Below are 18837 nucleotides of genomic sequence, written 5' to 3' on the forward strand. Positions count from 1 at the left end.
CATGTATTCTGTATTCTGTAACGGAATACATTTTAAAAGTAACCTTCCCAACACTGGTCACACAAACAGCAAATATTGTCAAAAAAGTAAGAGCTATTTGGGGGTGCTTTGATTCATTTTGGGGGTGCTGAAGCACCCCCAAAATGGACTAAAATCGCCCCTGGTTAAAACTACTCAAAAAGCATCTCTAGTTAATGTTGTAATAGTTTGTGTTTTAAGGGAGGATTTGGGGAGTTTTTTTGTTTTTGATATTTTAAGCCACACTTCACATGAGTTGGTGGCCGCAATGCACCATATTCTGCTCTTGCTCTTGACGAAGGCGGTCGCACTTTTCTCCTCTCCTCCTCCTCTCCCTTAGCTTCCCTGCTTAGCCTCTTATGTCCTTGTCTAGTTCAAACCCCCACAAGGCTGCACGCTGGGATTGGAACGATGGGAGAGGTGTGACTTTCTCAAAATGGGCTCATTGAGTCATCACGGATAAGATCTTGGAGAGGCTACGGCTGCTGTGAATACTCAGAATAAGATCTCTGACTGCAGACTGGATACATCTCGGAAGGGCTCGCCCAGAATAACATCTCTGGGCGCAAATCGGATGACATCTCGGGGAGGCACACTGCCGTGAGTTCTCAGAATCGGCTCCTTGAGCACAAGAATGACAACATCACAGAACGCAAGTATGGCGAAGCTCGCGGCTCTCCAACGGGAGATTGAGAGACCAGTATTGGACTGTAGAACTGCTTTGAAATTCATATGAGCTGTTCGCACTAAAGTAAAAAATACCATCACTTATGCGGATACCCCCTTTGGTGCCAGCTCTGGTCTCAAGCCTGGAGCTGAACAACAACACCCTGATAACGACTGTGTTTAGTCTGTTCCTTCCCATTCCATGCAAGGCCACCTGGGTTGGCTGGAAGACTGTTTACTTAGCCTGGCAGGGCAAAAGACACTGTCTCAGCTGAACTCTGGACACGCACACACATACAGACACAGACATATGTACACATGCAGATGTGCACTCATCCCCCTCCCTTTCCAAACGCCTTCAACGCTTATTCCCTTCCGATGCTGACGGGGATCAAGGAGACCAGCGTTTATGCTGCAGGCCCGGATGCACTGTCTACACTAGCTGTCTCTCACCCTTTACCCACCCCTGTTGCTTGTCATGTGTTTCTTTGGTGTATCAAGAGTTTTTTTCATGTGCAGAGGTGTTTTTTTCTGTTCTCAAACTGAACTGTGACAGTTTAGTAAAAAGTTAGTTTTTATGTCCAAATTAATTTGTTCATGTTAATGAAGCTGTAAGTTTGTAATAAAATCAGCTTTTCTGATTTGATTGTTTTAGTTTTCTTTTAATTTGAGTAATAGACATTTTTAATTTTTCTTTTTTTAAAAGGATGCGTAATAGTGACCTCATTACTTATGAGTGATGTGATACTGTTTCATTTGTGACACCAAGAGTTTAGCTGACTCGTCATCCTGCTTGTTTTTTTAAGGACTTATTTCAGGTCATTAACTTATCATCTCATATCCAGTAGCTCTTTTTCTCTTTTGTGAGTCACTTTTTTGAGGAAATATTTGTTGAAGGACATTATTTTCCAGATGCAGTTTAAAATGTTGTGCTTTTTGAAGTTTTGTATTAGCAAAACTTTTTACACAAGAGTCATAAATGTGTTAACATAACATAAATAAATTAACAGGTGTTTTACAAGTTGAAACAAACCTACTTTCTCTCCACTAGATGTCATAAATGATTGAATTCTTCAGTTTTCACTGAGGGTAAAACACCCTGTTATGTTGAGGACAGCTCCAGCTGACTCTGTGTGTTTGCATATGTGTCCTGCCTCTCTGCTCACAGCTGTTAAGAGGCCAGTGTTGATCAGTGGCTGCCCAGGCCTTTCAGAGCCACTCACACACCAGCAGCACAATGATGATGTCACTGACTCTACTGCTGGCCACCCTGGGGCTCCTTGTTCAGGGTGAGACTCTCTGTGGAAACTTTGCTTCAGCATGCAGCCAGGTTCACCAGAAATTATCCTCGAATGTTTGGATGTTCATCATCTCAGTAACTCTTCTTCTCTTTTTCATGTTTTCAGGTTCATCAGGAGAACAAGTCCTGACTCAGACTCCTGGATCTCAGTCTGTTGTTCCAGGACAGACTGTCTCTGTCAGATGTAAATCCAGTTCAAGTGTTCACTCAAACCTCCACTGGTACCTTCAAAAGGACGGAGAATCTCCCAAACTCTTAATTTATTATGCTACCAACCGTCAGTCTGGCATTTCAGATCGTTTCAGTGGAAGTGGATCTGGGACTGACTACACCCTGACTATCAGCAGAGTTCAGGCTGAAGATGCAGGAGTTTATTACTGTCAGCACTATAACACGTGGCCGTTCACCTAGTGATACAATGCTGTACAAAAACCTCCCTCAGCTGAAGAGGAACTGAGAATAAAGAAAAGCGTATCTGAGACAACAGCTGCTTAGAAAAATTTAATTTTTGACAATTAAGTAATGATAACATTTTCCATATTTTTTCTGTGCTTTCTTTTCCTTTATTACCTTATTATCTTAAACTGAGTGAGAAAAAAATTACCTCAAATATTTAGTACATTTTTCCCCTTAAACAATAAAACTGCAGAAGTGTAGAGCTGCCACCCAGGCAGAAGAAAAGTAGAGCTATATCACGTTATCATGTGAAAACTTTATTGTTTTGACAATATAATTTTCATATTTGAACAACATAAAAGCATGTTATTACAGTATACATAATTATCACGTATTGTAGAAATGTAAAAGGTTTTTGTTGTAATGTGATAATTCACGATAGTTCGCGCTGACGTCTATCCCAACGTAGGAAGTGTTAGGAACCGCTGTGTTTCTGGAATATTATATTTTTGTTGCTGCAAGTGGTTTCTATGCAGTTTTTGCAAAGCTATATGTGGAAGGAAACCGTGACCCAGGGTAAGCTAATGGCATTACATGTAAGTACAAATCCTCCGGTTTCATATGCAAAAAAAATATTGCGCTAGCTTACATGGTTGCAGTTCTACCGGGATTTAAAAATAGTTATGCAAAACAGAGCGTGCCCGGTTTTAAAGGGATAACAGAGAACATGTGATTAAAAGAGCTCTCCATGCAGGTGAAATAATCCATCCTTAAACTGCAAAAAAAGAAAAAAAAAATACTGAGAGACTACAGTGTAAGGAGTGACGAAATCAGGAGCTTGGTACACCCTGAGAAAGAACACTGGTGAAAGCAAAATTATCCTTACCACATCATCTAGTGTGTGTCTTAGTACACCTGTGTGCGTGAGCGCACTTGGATTCAAAAGGTTTCTCCATGTGGCTATCTAATAGTAAGTGTGGGGAGCCATAGCCCTGCCCGCCAGGACATGAAGCAGGCATGGACGAGATCCAGGCACCATACATCCAGTACACGAGAGGCCAAGAGGGTCACTGGAGGGGACCACCCTCTAAAAAAGAGCTCAGGAGACCTCCAGCAGCCGGAGCAGACCAAGCCTCCGGGCCCAGAGACCCGAGATCTAAGGGCCCCACAACCCCAGGAAATTTTCTGCTATTTAACTTTTCCAGTTACTTTTGAACACCTAAAATGATGTGATTGTGTTAAAAAATGCTTTAGTGCCTCAAATTTTAATGTAATCTTTATGTTCAACCCACTGAATTAACGCTGAATGTTGTCTCTGTCCAAATATTTATGGCCTTAACTGTACATATGTCTGTATGTACCCTATCTAACCTTTAACAGATGGACGTTTGATGAGAGTTTATATAGTCTGACTGCTGCAGCTGGAAGCTACTGCAAAGACTAATAGAGTTTAGTGAAGACACACACACACACACACACACACACACACACACACACACACACACACACACACACACACACACACACACACACACTTCATTATCATGATTTTAAATATTATGGACCAGGTCCATGAAGCCGATTATAAATACGATAATTAATAAGAGCAACTTCTCCATGAACGTTATCAAAAATGAGAGTCTGAAAATAAATCATAAAGCAAGAACTTCCCCAGCAATTGAAAGCTTTCATTTTCAGAAACAATAAAATGCTCAAAATGTCCCTCTTCTCAGATTTTGGAGATTTAAGTTAGTTAATTTTCATTTACAACTCTATAAACTTTATGTGCTGTTTAAGGTCATGAAATACAAACCTGAGGATCAAATACTGAATGGTTTGTTTTTACACACAAAACCTACTTTTAAAGATTTTTAAAAGTTTTTTGAGCTCTAACTGAAGATAATTTCCTTTTTTCTTTTGCACACATTCATTCTTTATGGTTGTAATTTGTTGAGAAAGTTCAATTAGGGATCCTCAACTAAGTCTCCACCTGCTTCACCTCTGCCACCACCAGCTTCTAGACTCTTCTCTGCTTTGTTGCTTCATCAGAGTTTCACTGCCAAATAGTTCATTAATCAAACTTCAGCAAATCTTAATTTAAATGTCATTTAAATGATCTCTGTTTAATCATACAGATGACATCCTTCTCTTTAATTTACTTATTAGGTTTTAGGTCAGATTAAAATATAGATCATGAAACAGCCTTGAGACTATAAATTATGAAGAGCACACAGATAATCTATTGTTTGACCTCTAAATCTTATAGAAAATATTTAATATGTGGATTTAAAAATATATTAAGCTATTTAAACTGCACATTACACCTGACATTTTTTTTGGTCCTTCTAACTAAATTTTACAACATTTTTATTTTTTAATGTGCATTTATTAAACTCACAGAGTCAAAGAACATGTTTTCTCGTTATGTTTTTATTCTTTTAAGAGTTTGAAATATCAGCTTTACAACAGACACAAAAGGATGAAACTAGAGGAGATTGTTGCTCTGATTGTTGTCATTATGAGATGGAAACATGACTGTTTGATGAGTTTATTTTTTAAATCTGCAAACACAAAGAAACAAAGAGACAGAAGAAAATCAACATCAAAGACTCAGTGATTGACATCAGGACTGGGAACACTGGTCTCTCCTCAGTATCTCTGAGATCGGAGTGTGGGAGCCCTGGGTGGCCTCACAGGTCACAGAGCCCACCTTCCCCCACTGGTCTGCAGTGAGCGTCAGGGTGCTGCTCCAGCTGTAGAGGCCGTCATTCTGCAGCACTCCAGGAGTCCTGCTCTCCTCCCCTCTGATGCTGCTGCTGCCACTGCTGTCGCTCGTCTTCCAGGACAGACTCCAGTCTGAGGGGAAGCCCTTGTTGGCCACACACATGAGCGTGGCCTTCCCCTGCTCCAGCTCCTTGTTGGAGGGACCCAGCACCTTCAGGGCGGGGCGGGCATCACCTAGGAAACACCAATCAGGTTAGAGGACACAAACCACAATTTGATTTTCTCCGTTAAGAAGTTTCTGTCAGGTGTTTTTTCTGCTCCACCAGTCATTCACTCACACATTGTTTCACTTCCCTTTAAGAAACCTCTCATGCATATCAGCACAGAGAGAATCATCACACAGTTTGAGCTGAAATATGTTCAAACTACACTGGAAATAAAAGAAGCAGATGTGGAAACATTTACAGCAGAAGTTTGGCTTTAATAAGGTGTGGGGGTCGGGGACGCATGGAGCTATACTCTCCACTGCTTGATTTACAGCTCTTAAATCTTGAATCATGTGCCACGACTGTGAATCAGCCTTTCTAACTGGGAAGATGGGTGTGTTACATACTGCTTGTGGAGCTTCAACTAGTATCCCTGCTTTAATCATATCCTCTATTACTGGTTTAATGCCTTCTACTGCATCAGGCGTCAAGGGATATTGTTTCACTCTTGGCCTAAAAGACGTTTTGGGTTTTATTACTACTGGACTCGCTGTTGTTATTAACCCCACATCAGTCTTCCCAGTAGACCAGAGCTTCTCTGGGACCTGTTTAAGCTTCGGGTGATCTTTGACATCTACAACATATCATTCTGCTGTGTCATTCTCACTCCCCTTTAAATGTGTTTGTGGTATCGTATGTGTCACCCATCCCAGCTTTTTACGAAAGATGTTGTGCTGCACGTCTGTCTCCCAACCCCCTCCAGCTTGCTGCCACATTCCAACACTCTCCCCCTGTCTCACCACAGATGCTAAGTCTGTCCACTCAGCTGTGCCACTCTTTGTCAGTGAAATGTGTGGTGTTTGCCCTGTAAAAAGTTGTTGTGCAGCTTCAGAAAGGATCACACTACATCCAGCCATGGTTTCACCATCAGTATATATTGCTTTTATGGTGATTCTCTGTGGCCCTAATTTCAGCACTTTATCTGTGTAAGCCTCATCAGGCCCAGGCATGGTCTTAAATCTCAGTGTGACATGCAAATCATCTGGTGGCTGTATGTCATGGCTAGTTGTCAACATTTCCTCAGCTGCAGCTAACAGTTTACAGTTTATTTGATCAGGTCTGGAGGCCGACAGGTCAAGTGTCCAGTAATAATGCAAATCCCCACTGTCCTGATGAACCATTGTCTCAGCAGTTTCACCTTTTCCTGCAGCTATCATCCCAATGGATGTTGGAATTATTGAAATTCCAAGTTTCATCATCATATCTCTTCCCAAGAGGTTCACCGGACAAGTTGGGCATATTACAACTGAACTCTGAACTGCCTGTCCTGTGGTAGGATCTCTAATCCACACTGGTTTAGAGATTCTATGCTGATTTAACTGACCATTTGCAGACTTCACATAAATTGTGCCATTTGAAGGGTCAACTCCTGACACATGATCTTTTAAAACAGTTTTATCTGCACCTGAATCACACAGAAATTGAACAGTTTTGCCTTGCACAGTTAACGTGCGAACTGGTTTTACTTCTTTCCCTGACAGATTTAACAATACTTCAGTCAAATCTAGAGTTTGAAACACAGGCTGTTGTAAATTCTGGCAAAGTAAGGGATCATTTGTACATGTATGTGTGTTAGCAGTGTCAACAGGTGCTAGTCATTTATTATAATAAGGGTTTCTTGGATCAGGGCGTTTATACTCTTCAGGCATGCGATCAGGACACTCCCTTGCGTGATGGCCCATTTCCCCACATGCATAGCATCTATCATCTCTTTTCCCACGGTTCCTCCCAAATTGCCATGAGTCTGTATTTCTCCTATTCCTGCCTCTATTTTGCCCTCTTCCAGCCTGTCCCTGAAACAAAATTTCACCTGCTAAAAAAGCAGCGGCCTCAGAGCTTTGTGACTTCTTTTTTTTATTTTTAATGACTTCCTGTGCATGGCGGGCCCAGTTCATGCATTCAACGGACCCGTCAGTGTTATGACTAACATTTTGTTTTCTGATGAAATCAGCAATGGGTGAATGAAAGCCATTCATCAAAGCATGTTTTAACTGCTGCTGATATGGGCTGGCCTTCTCTGCACTCTCTTCAAGGCCACTATGTTCTTTGAAAACTTCCTCTAATCTTGCCCTGAACTCATGAACATCTTCTCCTGCCTTCTGAATGCATTGGGCAATTTTGTTGTAATCTACAGAAGCTTTAAAAGTATTTCTAAGACGCTCATAAACCCCGTCAACTTGGCCTCTTAAATTTGCATGGCCATAGGGTAGGACAGTATTACCATCCCTCCCTGTGTAGGTGCCTCGCACGTGAGCCCAGTTATATGTGAGACACTTCCTAAAGGTGGCTTCTGTTTCCTGACCGTTTAAACGGTACGGTTGCTTGTGTCGGGCGATAAATTCATCAACATTAGTCAACAGGTTTCCTAAATCTTTACATGCCTCTGCACATTCAGATTCAGTCCATGGCCTGTAAACACAAATAACACGGCTTCGGTCATCTTCAACACCAAAATGGGGATTCGCAACCTCCACCATGGGAAAGGTATCATGGAAAGGGGAGGCAGGCATACCAGATGCACTCGCCTCATCCATTTTAGTTTTGGATCTAGTGTTATAAGGGCTTAAATGTGCTGCGGCATCCCCAAACTCCTGCCGTACTCTGTCCTCCTCCTCTCTCTCCCTCTTCTCCTGCTCCTGTTTGTCTTCCTCCTCTCTAGCCTCTCTCTCTCTCTCTAATGCTGCTCTACGCTATTGGTCCTTTAAAGTCAGCACCACTGAAGTAGACCGCACCGTCTCATCTTCAGGTTTCACAGCTAAGGCCTGCAAAGCTGCTCTCTTCGCATTCACTGCCTCCTGTCTTTTCTGCGCCTGCTCTAACCACAATTTAGCGGACGCCAGTTGCAACTCTCTCTCCTGTTTCAATTTCCCTGTCGCACAAGCTGCTTTCACTGTCAACTGGTCTACTAACATTTGACATTGTCCTACAACCAATTTACCTCCAAAATCATATTTCTTGCGCCAATGTCCTAAATACTTTGTGCTACCGGGAGCGAATTTCATCATAAACTTCTCATCACCCTCTGGTACACTCTTGGTTGCTTGGGAACCCATAATAACAACAACAGCTGCTGACGTCACAGACCATGCGTCCTGCTCCGCACACACGCACACAACAACAACAACAACGATGACAACAATGACAACGACAACAACACAAAATAGGCCTATCGTCCAGCACACTCTGGACCCCGCGGAACTTCTCAACGCCTCACAAAGTGGCGGAGAACTCACCTCTCGCTCCACAAAGCAGCGAGGAACCTCTCGCTCCACAAAGCAGCGAGGAACCCAGTTATCGCTCCACAAAGCAGCGAAAAACTCATTTATTATTATAATTACTTATTATTATCACTTATTAAGTAGCGAACTTCTCAACGCCTCACAAAATGGCGGAGACTGCACAACGACACGGTTATAGAGTCGGCCTCTGTAAACTTACTTGGTGTTGCTCATTGCGTGTAGCATCAGTCCCGAATCCCGTCCATCGTCATCCATCGAGGAGAAAAAACAGACGGCTAATCCACCGGCCCGATGACGAATTCTAAAGCCTCGGGACTTTGCTGCAGGACCTCTATAAGTCCTGGCTGACGTCAGTCTTTCGGTGTGTCTCTTTTCCCCTCGGTGAACGTCGACTCTAGGGATCCGGCTCTCGAAGGACCAATTAATGATAGGTTTGTAGCATAAACCTATTCGCTGGAACGTTAAGGACAATCTGCTACGCAACAAAAAGCAAGACACAAGGCTCTGATTTACTCATGCATGAGGGAGGTATCTGGCTGGAGCCAAGTGTCGTCCCACCACTTGACCTCCGTCAGAGACTCTCAGCCAGGTTCCCCACAGCACTCCTTTTATTGTGGTTATATGAATATGCATAGGGTCATTAACATATAACATCTTACATAGGTATACATGTGAACAAAGAATACTCTGTGTGTGTGTGTGTGTGTGTGTGTGTGTGTGTGTGTGTGTGTGTGTGTGTGTGTGTGTGTGTGTGTGTGTGTGTAGGGTCAAGATGTGACCCTGTGAAGACTCTGGTGCTAGAAGTCTGGGTCCATCTAACAAAAGGCTCTTATACTCAAAGAAATATACGTGTGCTTGCTACACCATAAATCAATAAGAAAAGATAAACTCTCCTAGGGAGTATGTGATTTATGCCAGGACACTCTGTAGAGGAATGAATGCACTCCCTTCTACACAGAGTTGTTACAGACCTCCTAGGATGGGACATTCTTTCAATCTACAATTGACCATACACTTCTAAGCATATGTGAGTAAATATTTCTAAGCATAAATGACAATCAACAATACAAAACCTAACAGCTTTTCTCAGTTGCTTTGGTGAAAGTCTTACATCAGGAACGTCATTCTCACCACTCTTAATGCAGCTCTCAAAATATGTAAGGCCTTTTTAACCACACAGACTCATCTATGCAAAAGACACTTCATAAAACACTTTCACCGTCGTTTTAAGACATCAAAACAGTTTTTTTTTGTTTTGTTATTTTTCTCAAAACCTCACCTACTTTGGAAAGAGTACTGCAAAAAATGTAGGCCTAATGTCACAAGGGGCCAAAGGCCTGTACGAAACTGGACTCAAGTGCTGGACCACATGTGGAGACGGTTGAGTTTGCTTCACACAAATCTTTATTTGGCACAAAAACACAGAGTTATACTTGACGTGGGATTCCTGACAAGAAAATGTAGCGTGGTGGCCTAAGGTGGCGTGGTGATCAAGAAGGAGAGAGGAAAAGGGGGTTAGTGGGTTCTCAGACTTCTCCAGGTGTGATTGAATTTTAAAGAGGAGTATGGCTTATGTTGCAGGTGGAGTTGGTGGTACTTTGAGGGGAGTAGGTGAAGGTCCAGGTGAGCTGAACAAAGTTAAGATGTGCTGACCTGAGCTCCAAGTGATCCTGTGAGACGCAGTGGGAAGAGGGCAGCAGGTGTGATATTGAAATCCTTCCCAGGAGACGGAGCATGAAACTGCAGTGAGTATGGCCGAGTGCATAGACTTGGGCAAGGAGCATGAAGCATGGTAGCCTGTTAGCACCGTGGGTAAGTTGGCAAACTAGCAGTGAAGAGACGGCAACGCTGGTCTTAAATATCCTGAGTAGGTTGCTCCAGATTGGCTCCATGTGAGGAGATGACGGCTCTGCCCAGGGGCAGACACAGGAGAACATGGTGGAAATTTACCAGCAGCTCACCCGGACTGTGACAGCTAATGAGAAGTTTAAAACTGTTTTCAGGAACAAAAATTACATCTGATGGTTTTTTTGTATTTTTTTAACCTTACAAAACTGATGAAATGGAGAAAAGCAAAATAATACTCATTAAACTATATGTGTGTTCTGCTCACATCATCCACACATTCTCAGCCTGGCTGGGGGGCTTCTTTGCCCAGCCTGGAGGCTCCCGGTGCAGACGGCTCCCTGTGATAGTGTTTCCTCACCTGGCTCATGTGTGCCCAGCCCAATTTTACTCTTTAAGTGTATGTGTGTGTGTGTGTGTGTGTGTGTGGGGGGGGGTATGTATGTATCCATGATCGTTTATGTTAATGAGAGTGTGGGGAGTGAGTTGGGGGGGCGGGGTGTGCTGCTTTTAACCATGTAAAGCACTTTGTGCTACATTTCTGTATGAAAAGTGTTTTATAAATAAAGATTGATTGATTGATTGATTGATTGATTGATTGATTGATTGATTGATTGATTACTACAGTGCCGTGATCTTCCTCGTGCTGTGTGTGTTTTGTTAGATTCTTCCCAGTTTAGGTTTTGTGGAGTTTTCTGTTCAGCAATAAAAGCTGCCATTTTGAGTTCAGTCCTGTTTCCAGTGAGTTTGAGTTTGGGTCCAATTCCTGCCTGGACACAGCCCGATCACGACAGTTGTGAGCTGTGAGTTGTGGATCAATGAAGTAACAAATCCCTTTATTAGTGTAGAAACAACAGCAGTGTGTATGTGTGTATAAAACAATGAGAAAGGCTAATTTGATTGGGGAAAAGCATCACTGATTTGAGAACTGCACCAAAGCGACTGAGAGAAACTGTAATATATGTTGGAGGTGGATGGTACTGGAGGAATAGTTCTATATTGTGTATTTTGTTGTACAGTTATTTTATTTTCAACTTTAATTTATATATTTTATCGTATTCTTTCCCAGTTAAATTTACCCTTCATTCTAATTTGTGTTGTACAGTTACTTCATTTTTAACCTTAATTTATATTTTATTCCTTCCTAGTTAAATTTACCCTTTTTAATTTTTCATATTTATTTCTTATCTTATTCATAGCCTTTTCCTTTTTTTTTTTTTTTTTGTTGTTTGTTTTCTTTAGGTCACAAGCAGTTGTCCAAGCATTTCACTACATATCGTACTGTGTATGACTGTGTACGTGACAAATAAAATTTGAATTTGAATTTGAATTAAATTATCTCACTTAAAAATGATACAATATTGATTTTATCCAATTTGTTGAAAAGAGTTTAAAACGGTATGGAAACCATAATGTTGTAGAATTGTTGTAAAATTAAGCGGGTTTAAATAACAAACATTCATAAAGGAACAATTTCAACACAAATATGTCTAATTGGAAACTTTTGGTCAATATTATCAGAAAAGGGACTGAACCACTGATAGAAATCATCAGATTGATCCAAGTCTCTGTATCAGTCAGTCAGATGATTTCCATAGAGAGGCACTTTGCATCAGCAGCACCATGCTCCAGTGCTCTGGGAGAGTTTATAGTCCTGAGAGTTGAACACTGGATGACTGACAGCTGTCCTTCATCACAACAGAAGCCACAGAAATCCTCCTCATCAAAAACACGACTTTGATCTGCGTCCTCATCTGGACTCTCCTCTGCTGCTGCTTCACAGGTAAAGTCCAGAGAATCAAACTCCTCTCCTCTATCAACATCTGTCCCTCTGAAATGAAGCCCACAAAACCATGAAGCTGCTTTATGTTTTTGTCTCTGTGTCCTCAGAGTCCAGAGGACAGATCACAGTGACTCAGCCTGGAGCAGTGAGCTCTGCTGTGGGAGGATCTGTGAGCATCAAGTGTAGGACCAGTGTTAAGATTCAAGAATTGAGAAAGGGTACAAGAGGTGATCGAAAAATAACCACACTGGTCCGGCCGGGTGAAGTCAAACGAAGATTTTAATTCACATGTGGGAAGATCACTGAACACAGCAATTGATCTTCAACTTACTAAAGCACAAACAATTATTTTATAACATCAGGGTTTGTTTACTGACGCCCCTTCATGCGTCACAGATACATTTTATACATAGATCAGATCAACATCATCATGACTTTTCACCTAGAAAATCATCTTCTATTTTCGTGGCTAGCCCTTCCTGTCTACCTTTCAGTTCTTGTCTTGTTCCTCTTTCTTGCCGAGACACCAAGAAACGGTTCCTCTTTTACCAAGACAATTTTGCAGTTACAGCCAAACATAACTAACCTCTCCTCTAAATAAATCTAATTTAAAGTGTGTGTGTGTGTGTGTGTGTTGACCTCACATGCTCTTTGTGTCACCTCTTCACCTACTGTCTGTGTCTCGTCCTCAAATGCTCTTTCTCAATTCACCTGTTGCACTTCTGACCTTTTACCAGACCAGAAGCTCACTGAGACTATGTGTATGTCTTCTACTAAATAAATGTTTTAACCAAGAACCTCTACTAAAACCTTAATACAAGAATATGAACATATAAAAGATAATAAAATAAACTGATATAAGTGTTTTGTAAGCATGTATTGCAATTCCTTCTATGTTCTAGTTTTCCCTCAGCATGTATCACCTGAACAGTCACGTCAGTGAGGCTTACGACCTTTAAAGAACCTGAACATCAACTCAAATAAGCACAGATATGCAATATGTATAAAATGGTTATAACTGCACCTGAAATACAAAGTTAGCATCATCATAAACATCTTAAGGCCATCTTAAAGCTATCTGTTACATTGTTAAAGCAATGATCATACTGCAGATTATATTATGCTGGTAAAATACTTTTTGTTCATCCCCACACCAGTCAGGATGTTCGTGTTTGGAGCAACAACCACTATTTAGCCTGGTACCAACAGAAAGATGGAGGAGTTCCCAAACATCTCATTTACATTGCTAGCACTCGAGTATCAGGGATTCCAGCTCGTTTTACAGGCAGTGGATCAAACTCTGACTTCACTCTGACCATCAGTGGAGTCCAGGCTGAAGATGCAGCAGTTTATTACTGTCAGAGTTTTCACTTTCCTAACAGTCAGTATGTGTTCACACAGTGAAAAACAGTCGTACAAAAACCTCCCTCAGTCAGACTGAACAGAAACTCAAGTGACTGCTGCAGCTGGAAGATACTGCAGAGACTGATACAGTTCACTGAGGACACACACACACACACACACACACACACACACACACACACACACTGACAGATACTCGCTGTTATCTCTTAAACAACTACCATCATTTTTTGCGTAGTAAGGAAAAGTTGAAGAAAGTCTAGAGAATCTCCTCTTGCTTGCAAAATGATGATAGGGAAAGCTGGGCCATGTATTGAAAAAAGCTTAGCTATGACCTTTGAACTCAGCTTGAAAATATTGAAATATAGAGAACTGAAATATCTCATCAACTTGGCTTGAAAGAGTAAAATACAGTGTAAATATCATTGTTGAAAAAAAAAAAAAACTTTTAAGAGTAAATGTAGCAACTCCTTTCATTTTATTTTTATTAATCTTTGTTTTATAATGTCAGAAAGAAGCTTATATTATAAAAACATTACATTATAAAAGAAAAGTTTCTATTTAAAAAGCTTATATTTTATGATTTCAAAATGTTTGTATGCAGTGCCACTAATACTCTTGATAAATAAACATTTTGAATATCTTGTAAGTTGTTAAACATTCCCAGAAAACAACTTAACCTTCCTGCCTTCTTGGGACCTTTTTGTGCCACTGCTATGTGTTAAATGGCTGCCATTTCCACTGTGTTCAGTGGAATATAACCAAACTTGCCACAGGATAGTTTTTACCTGTCAATGTTAATATTCCAGTGTGAATTCCTTAAATCAGCCTAAAATGGCTGAGCAGCAGAAATCCCCACACCCATCACCCTGGGGACCATTTTCTGCCCATTGACTTCCATTATAAACGCTATTTTTCAACCCCAAATTATCATCATATGATTTTATTTTTTCTTCTTTTCTTGGATGTCAATGAAGACTCAGGGCCTTGAAGTTTTAATTTTTAAATTGCAAAAAAAATGCAAAAAAAATAATGGCAGGTCAAAATGTATCTTGGTGCCAATCTTTGGTCCATCTAAAGGCCTACTTATAATGACAATCACATATTACTTCAACTGGTTTTTTGTGGAAATATTTAGTTTCGTTTTTTGGTTTTTGGGGCTTATAACACAGGGCGCTCATGTAATAACACTGGGATTTGAAGGGTTAAAACAACGAAAATATAATTAAAACTTTACATGAATATTTCAGGGAGAAGTAGTTTTACAAGGTTGGCTAATTTAAAGTGGAATAAAATATGGATATATGGTCTTTTTATGGCGTGGCTGAGAATGGTCCCTAGGGTGATGGGTGTGAGTTTTTTAAAGGATGGCAGGAGGGTTAATACAGCACAATTCAGTATAGATACAAGTATGGTATTGTCTTGATTATTATTTGCTCAGTGCTGTGATGAACAAGTTAATCCATTAACAGGTATACAGAACAAAGTTACGGTGCACAGACGCTCTGCTTCCATAAAATGACCTTCTGTTGTGATTTCATAGCAGCTCTGATCTCCTTTAAAACACACGAGTTAAACATGGACACTTGCACATTACACTGACTGAGTTATCAGACTGCAAAATGTTACAGAATCTGACATTTTGTTATTGAACTCATTAACACCAATGGAAAAAAAAACATTTGAATTAAACAAGCGAAACCACATACGGCATCTATTAAACAGCATGGCTTCATAGTAAAAGTGTACAGATGGTGCACTGGCCTACCTGCAGTCCAGCCCTTTCTTTCTCAACAGTTCTTAGACTTTAATAGACTGTTGTTAAAGGAACAGGTTATACTACACAGTGCTGAACATGGCCCAGTCCCAATTGTTGTTTAGATGAGGTTTCAAGTGGGTAACTGCTTTGGCCAACAATGAAGGCAACAGCTGCTTGAAACTGTCAAAAGACAGACTGCAGACAATCCTGTCAACAAAATATTCAATAAATTCTCCCACATTCCTTAAGACTCTACAAGAGGAGCAGCACAAGGAGGATTAGCAACAGCGTTAAAACTGCTAAATAAGATATGGGGTCTGTTACACAACATCAGGAAAATGCTTCATGATGACAGCCTCCTGAGATTTAAGGATCTCGTAGTACAACATATGACGCCTGTTTCTCTTTCATCCATCTTCTCTCAGCTCTCCTATACATCTGTCTGATTGGTTGGGGAGCTGCATTATTTAGTCTGAGCTCAGCTTTACAGTTAAGACTCTTGATTATTTTTGAGAAAAGCAAGTTCAGCCATCACAGGCATGTGATTAGAAAAACAAAGATCAGAGATGTCAGTGCCACTGACGATGTGAGAAATGCTAAAGTCGTACAGAAAGCTATTACTTCAAATTATTCTGGGTTTTTAGTTGATTATGAGGGTAGTTTCCACACAATGTGTCTCCATTACACCTCAATTCTTCTTTAATAAAAGGTGATATCGTTTAATATGTTGTGGTGTTGTTCATCAGAGATTGTATTTAAATAATTTTCTAACAATGTGAAAATCTTTTTGTGTGTGTGTCCTACCATGTAGAGAATTAGAACTGAAGGCGAATGTACTTTCTTTGATATCATCACCTAATTTTATTTTCTGAAATGACAGCTGTGAACTACAAAAAACTGAAAATGTTACATTTGGTGAGTTTTAGCATTAACTGTATGTTACATATAAACATTTCAAGTTCTTGTTTTCAGTCAGATGATTTCCATAGAGAGGCACTTTGCATCAGCAGCACCATGCTCCAGTGCTCTGGGAGAGTTTATAGTCCTGAGAGTTGAACACTGGATGACTGACAGCTGTCCTTCATCACAACAGAAGCCACAGAAATCCTCCTCATCAAAAACATGACTTTGATCTGCGTCCTCATCTGGACTCTCCTCTGCTGCTGCTTCACAGGTAAAGTCCAGAGAATCAAACTCCTCTCCTCTATCAACATCTGTCCCTCTGAAATGAAGCCCACAAAACCATGAAGCTGCTTTATGTTTTTGTCTCTGTGTCCTCAGAGTCCAGAGGACAGATCACAGTGACTCAGCCTGGAGCAGTGAGCTCTGCTGTGGGAGCAACTGTGAGCATCAAGTGTAGGACCAGTCATACGGTAGATGGTGGGACAGACCTATATTGGTACCAACAGAAAGATGGAGGTGTTCCTAAACTACTGATTTACTATGGCAATCGAGCATCAGGGATTCCAGCTCGTTTTACAGGCAGTGGATCAAACAAAGATTTCACTCTGACCATCAGTGGAGTCCAGGCTGAAGATGCAGCAGTTTATTATTGTAAGGGTGAATTCTGGCCAAGCAGTCAACTTCTGCTCACACAGTGAAAAACAGTCGTACAAAAACCTCCCTCAGTCAGACTGAACAGAAACTGAAGTGACTGCTGCAGCTGGAAGATACTGCAGAGACTGATACAGTTCACTGAAGATATAGTCAAGTGGCTTATTTGTCATTCCAACCATATGCAGTGTTACAGTACACAGTAAAATGAGACAATGTTCCTCCAAGACCATGCTGATACATATACCATATATAACAGAAAATCAACACAGAAATACATAAACTGCAAGTGTATAAAAATTGAAAAAAACAAACAAAAACAAAACAAAGAGAGTGCAACACCAGACAGAACAGAAAGATACAGACACAAGACAGTACAATAGAAAAGTGCAACAATGACAGTGGATTGTGCAAAAAATAACTTGATGTATGGAGATGTGCGTGTTTCTGTGTATGAGAATGTGCAGATACGTGTATGTCGTGTATGAAGGTGTGTGTGTGTATGTGTGTCAGGCTTGGGGGAGGAAACTGCTTTGCATTCTGGCAGTGAGGGCCTGATTGCTCTGGTACCTCTTGTCAGAAGGCAGCAGGGTGAAGAGTGTATCTGCAGGGTGTGTGGGGTCCTTCGCAGCGTTTTACAGATGCAGCAGGTGCAATAGGTGTCTGTGATGGAGGGAAGAGTGGCTCCAATGATCTTCTCAGCTGGTCTCACCATAGACAGAGGTGGAAGACAAACATGACCAATACTTCTGCTAAAAGTAAATCTGTGCTCTTTGTGTCTGCAGCAGTATCTACAGAACAGTGAGGAATATTCAAAGGGAGACAGGATGGATGCATCTTCTTCCTTGAAATAACCTTCTTTGTCATTTCGTAGCATTTCTCACCTGCTTTAAAAACCAAGGCCTAAACATGGACACTAACACATCACACTGACTGAATATCAGATTGAAAAATGTTACAGAATGAGACAATTTGTTCATGGACTCATGAGCACAAATGATTTAACCATGTTTTTCATTCTTTCCTTTTTGTTATCTGACACAGGCAGATGTGGCTTTTTTGTCAGCCTACTGTAATACGTTTAGAAAGTATGGCCTCCGTTATTTGATCAGTTTGGCTTAACAACATCTTGATGAGTATTTTAATGAATCAGATGCTGGCCATTCTCCCTGGATCTCCGGTATCAACAAGGTATTTTTGCCCAGAGAACTACTGCTCACTGCACATTTTCTCTTTTCCTGTCCGTTCTCTGTGAACAGTAGAGACTGTGGGAAAATCCAAGCAGTTTCATAAATGTTCAGAACAGCATGTCTAAAATCAACAATCATGCCATGTTCAAATTCATTTAAATAACTTTTCTTCTCCAGTCTGATCCTTGGTTTGAACAGATCATCAGCCATATTTCCCCATGGCTAAATGCACTGAGCAGATGTCATGGACTTAGCGTATTATACCTTTACATTAAGGAGCAGATGAATAGAAGTAATTCAGTGTTCAGTGAGTGTAATAATATCATTATCAATAATTGCTATGGAACACAGAAAAACACAAAACTACATAACAGAGCCACAAATCACAGTTCACTATCAGACCATTCAGTGCCCTCTACATGTACAATTCAATTCATTTCAATTTTATTTATATAGCGCCAAATCACAACATAAGTCGTCTCAAGGTGCTTCATAGATACAGAGAAAAACCCAACAATCATATGACCCCCTATGAGCAAGCACTTTGGCGACAGTGGGAAGGAAAAACTCCCTTTTAACAGGAAGAAACCTCCGGCAGAACCAGGCTCAGGGAGGGGTGGGGCCATCTGCTGCGACCGGTTGGGGTGAGAGAAGGAAGACAGGATAAAGACATGCTGTGGAAGAGAGACAGAGGTTAATAACAGATATGATTCAATGCAGAGAGGTCTGTTAATA

General features: G+C 40.9%; 1 pseudogene and 1 gene segment (V, D, J or C); one reads left to right on the plus strand and one right to left on the minus strand.

The window, feature by feature from the left end:
• The window catches only part of LOC106676793 (Ig kappa-b4 chain C region pseudogene), a 50372-nt pseudogene that overhangs the window by 11705 nt on the left and 19830 nt on the right, over nucleotides 1-18837 (minus strand). The gene's annotated exons all lie outside the window — the stretch shown is intronic.
• On the plus strand, nucleotides 7824-13641 carry LOC143414749 (Ig kappa chain V region 2717-like). The segment is given in 4 exon segments: nucleotides 7824-7854; nucleotides 12157-12237; nucleotides 12345-12417; nucleotides 13395-13641. Coding segments are annotated over 4 exon segments (432 nt in total).

The sequence above is a fragment of the Maylandia zebra genome, linkage group LG22 (assembly GCF_041146795.1).
Source record: "Maylandia zebra isolate NMK-2024a linkage group LG22, Mzebra_GT3a, whole genome shotgun sequence".
Taxonomy (NCBI): Eukaryota; Metazoa; Chordata; class Actinopteri; order Cichliformes; family Cichlidae; genus Maylandia; species Maylandia zebra.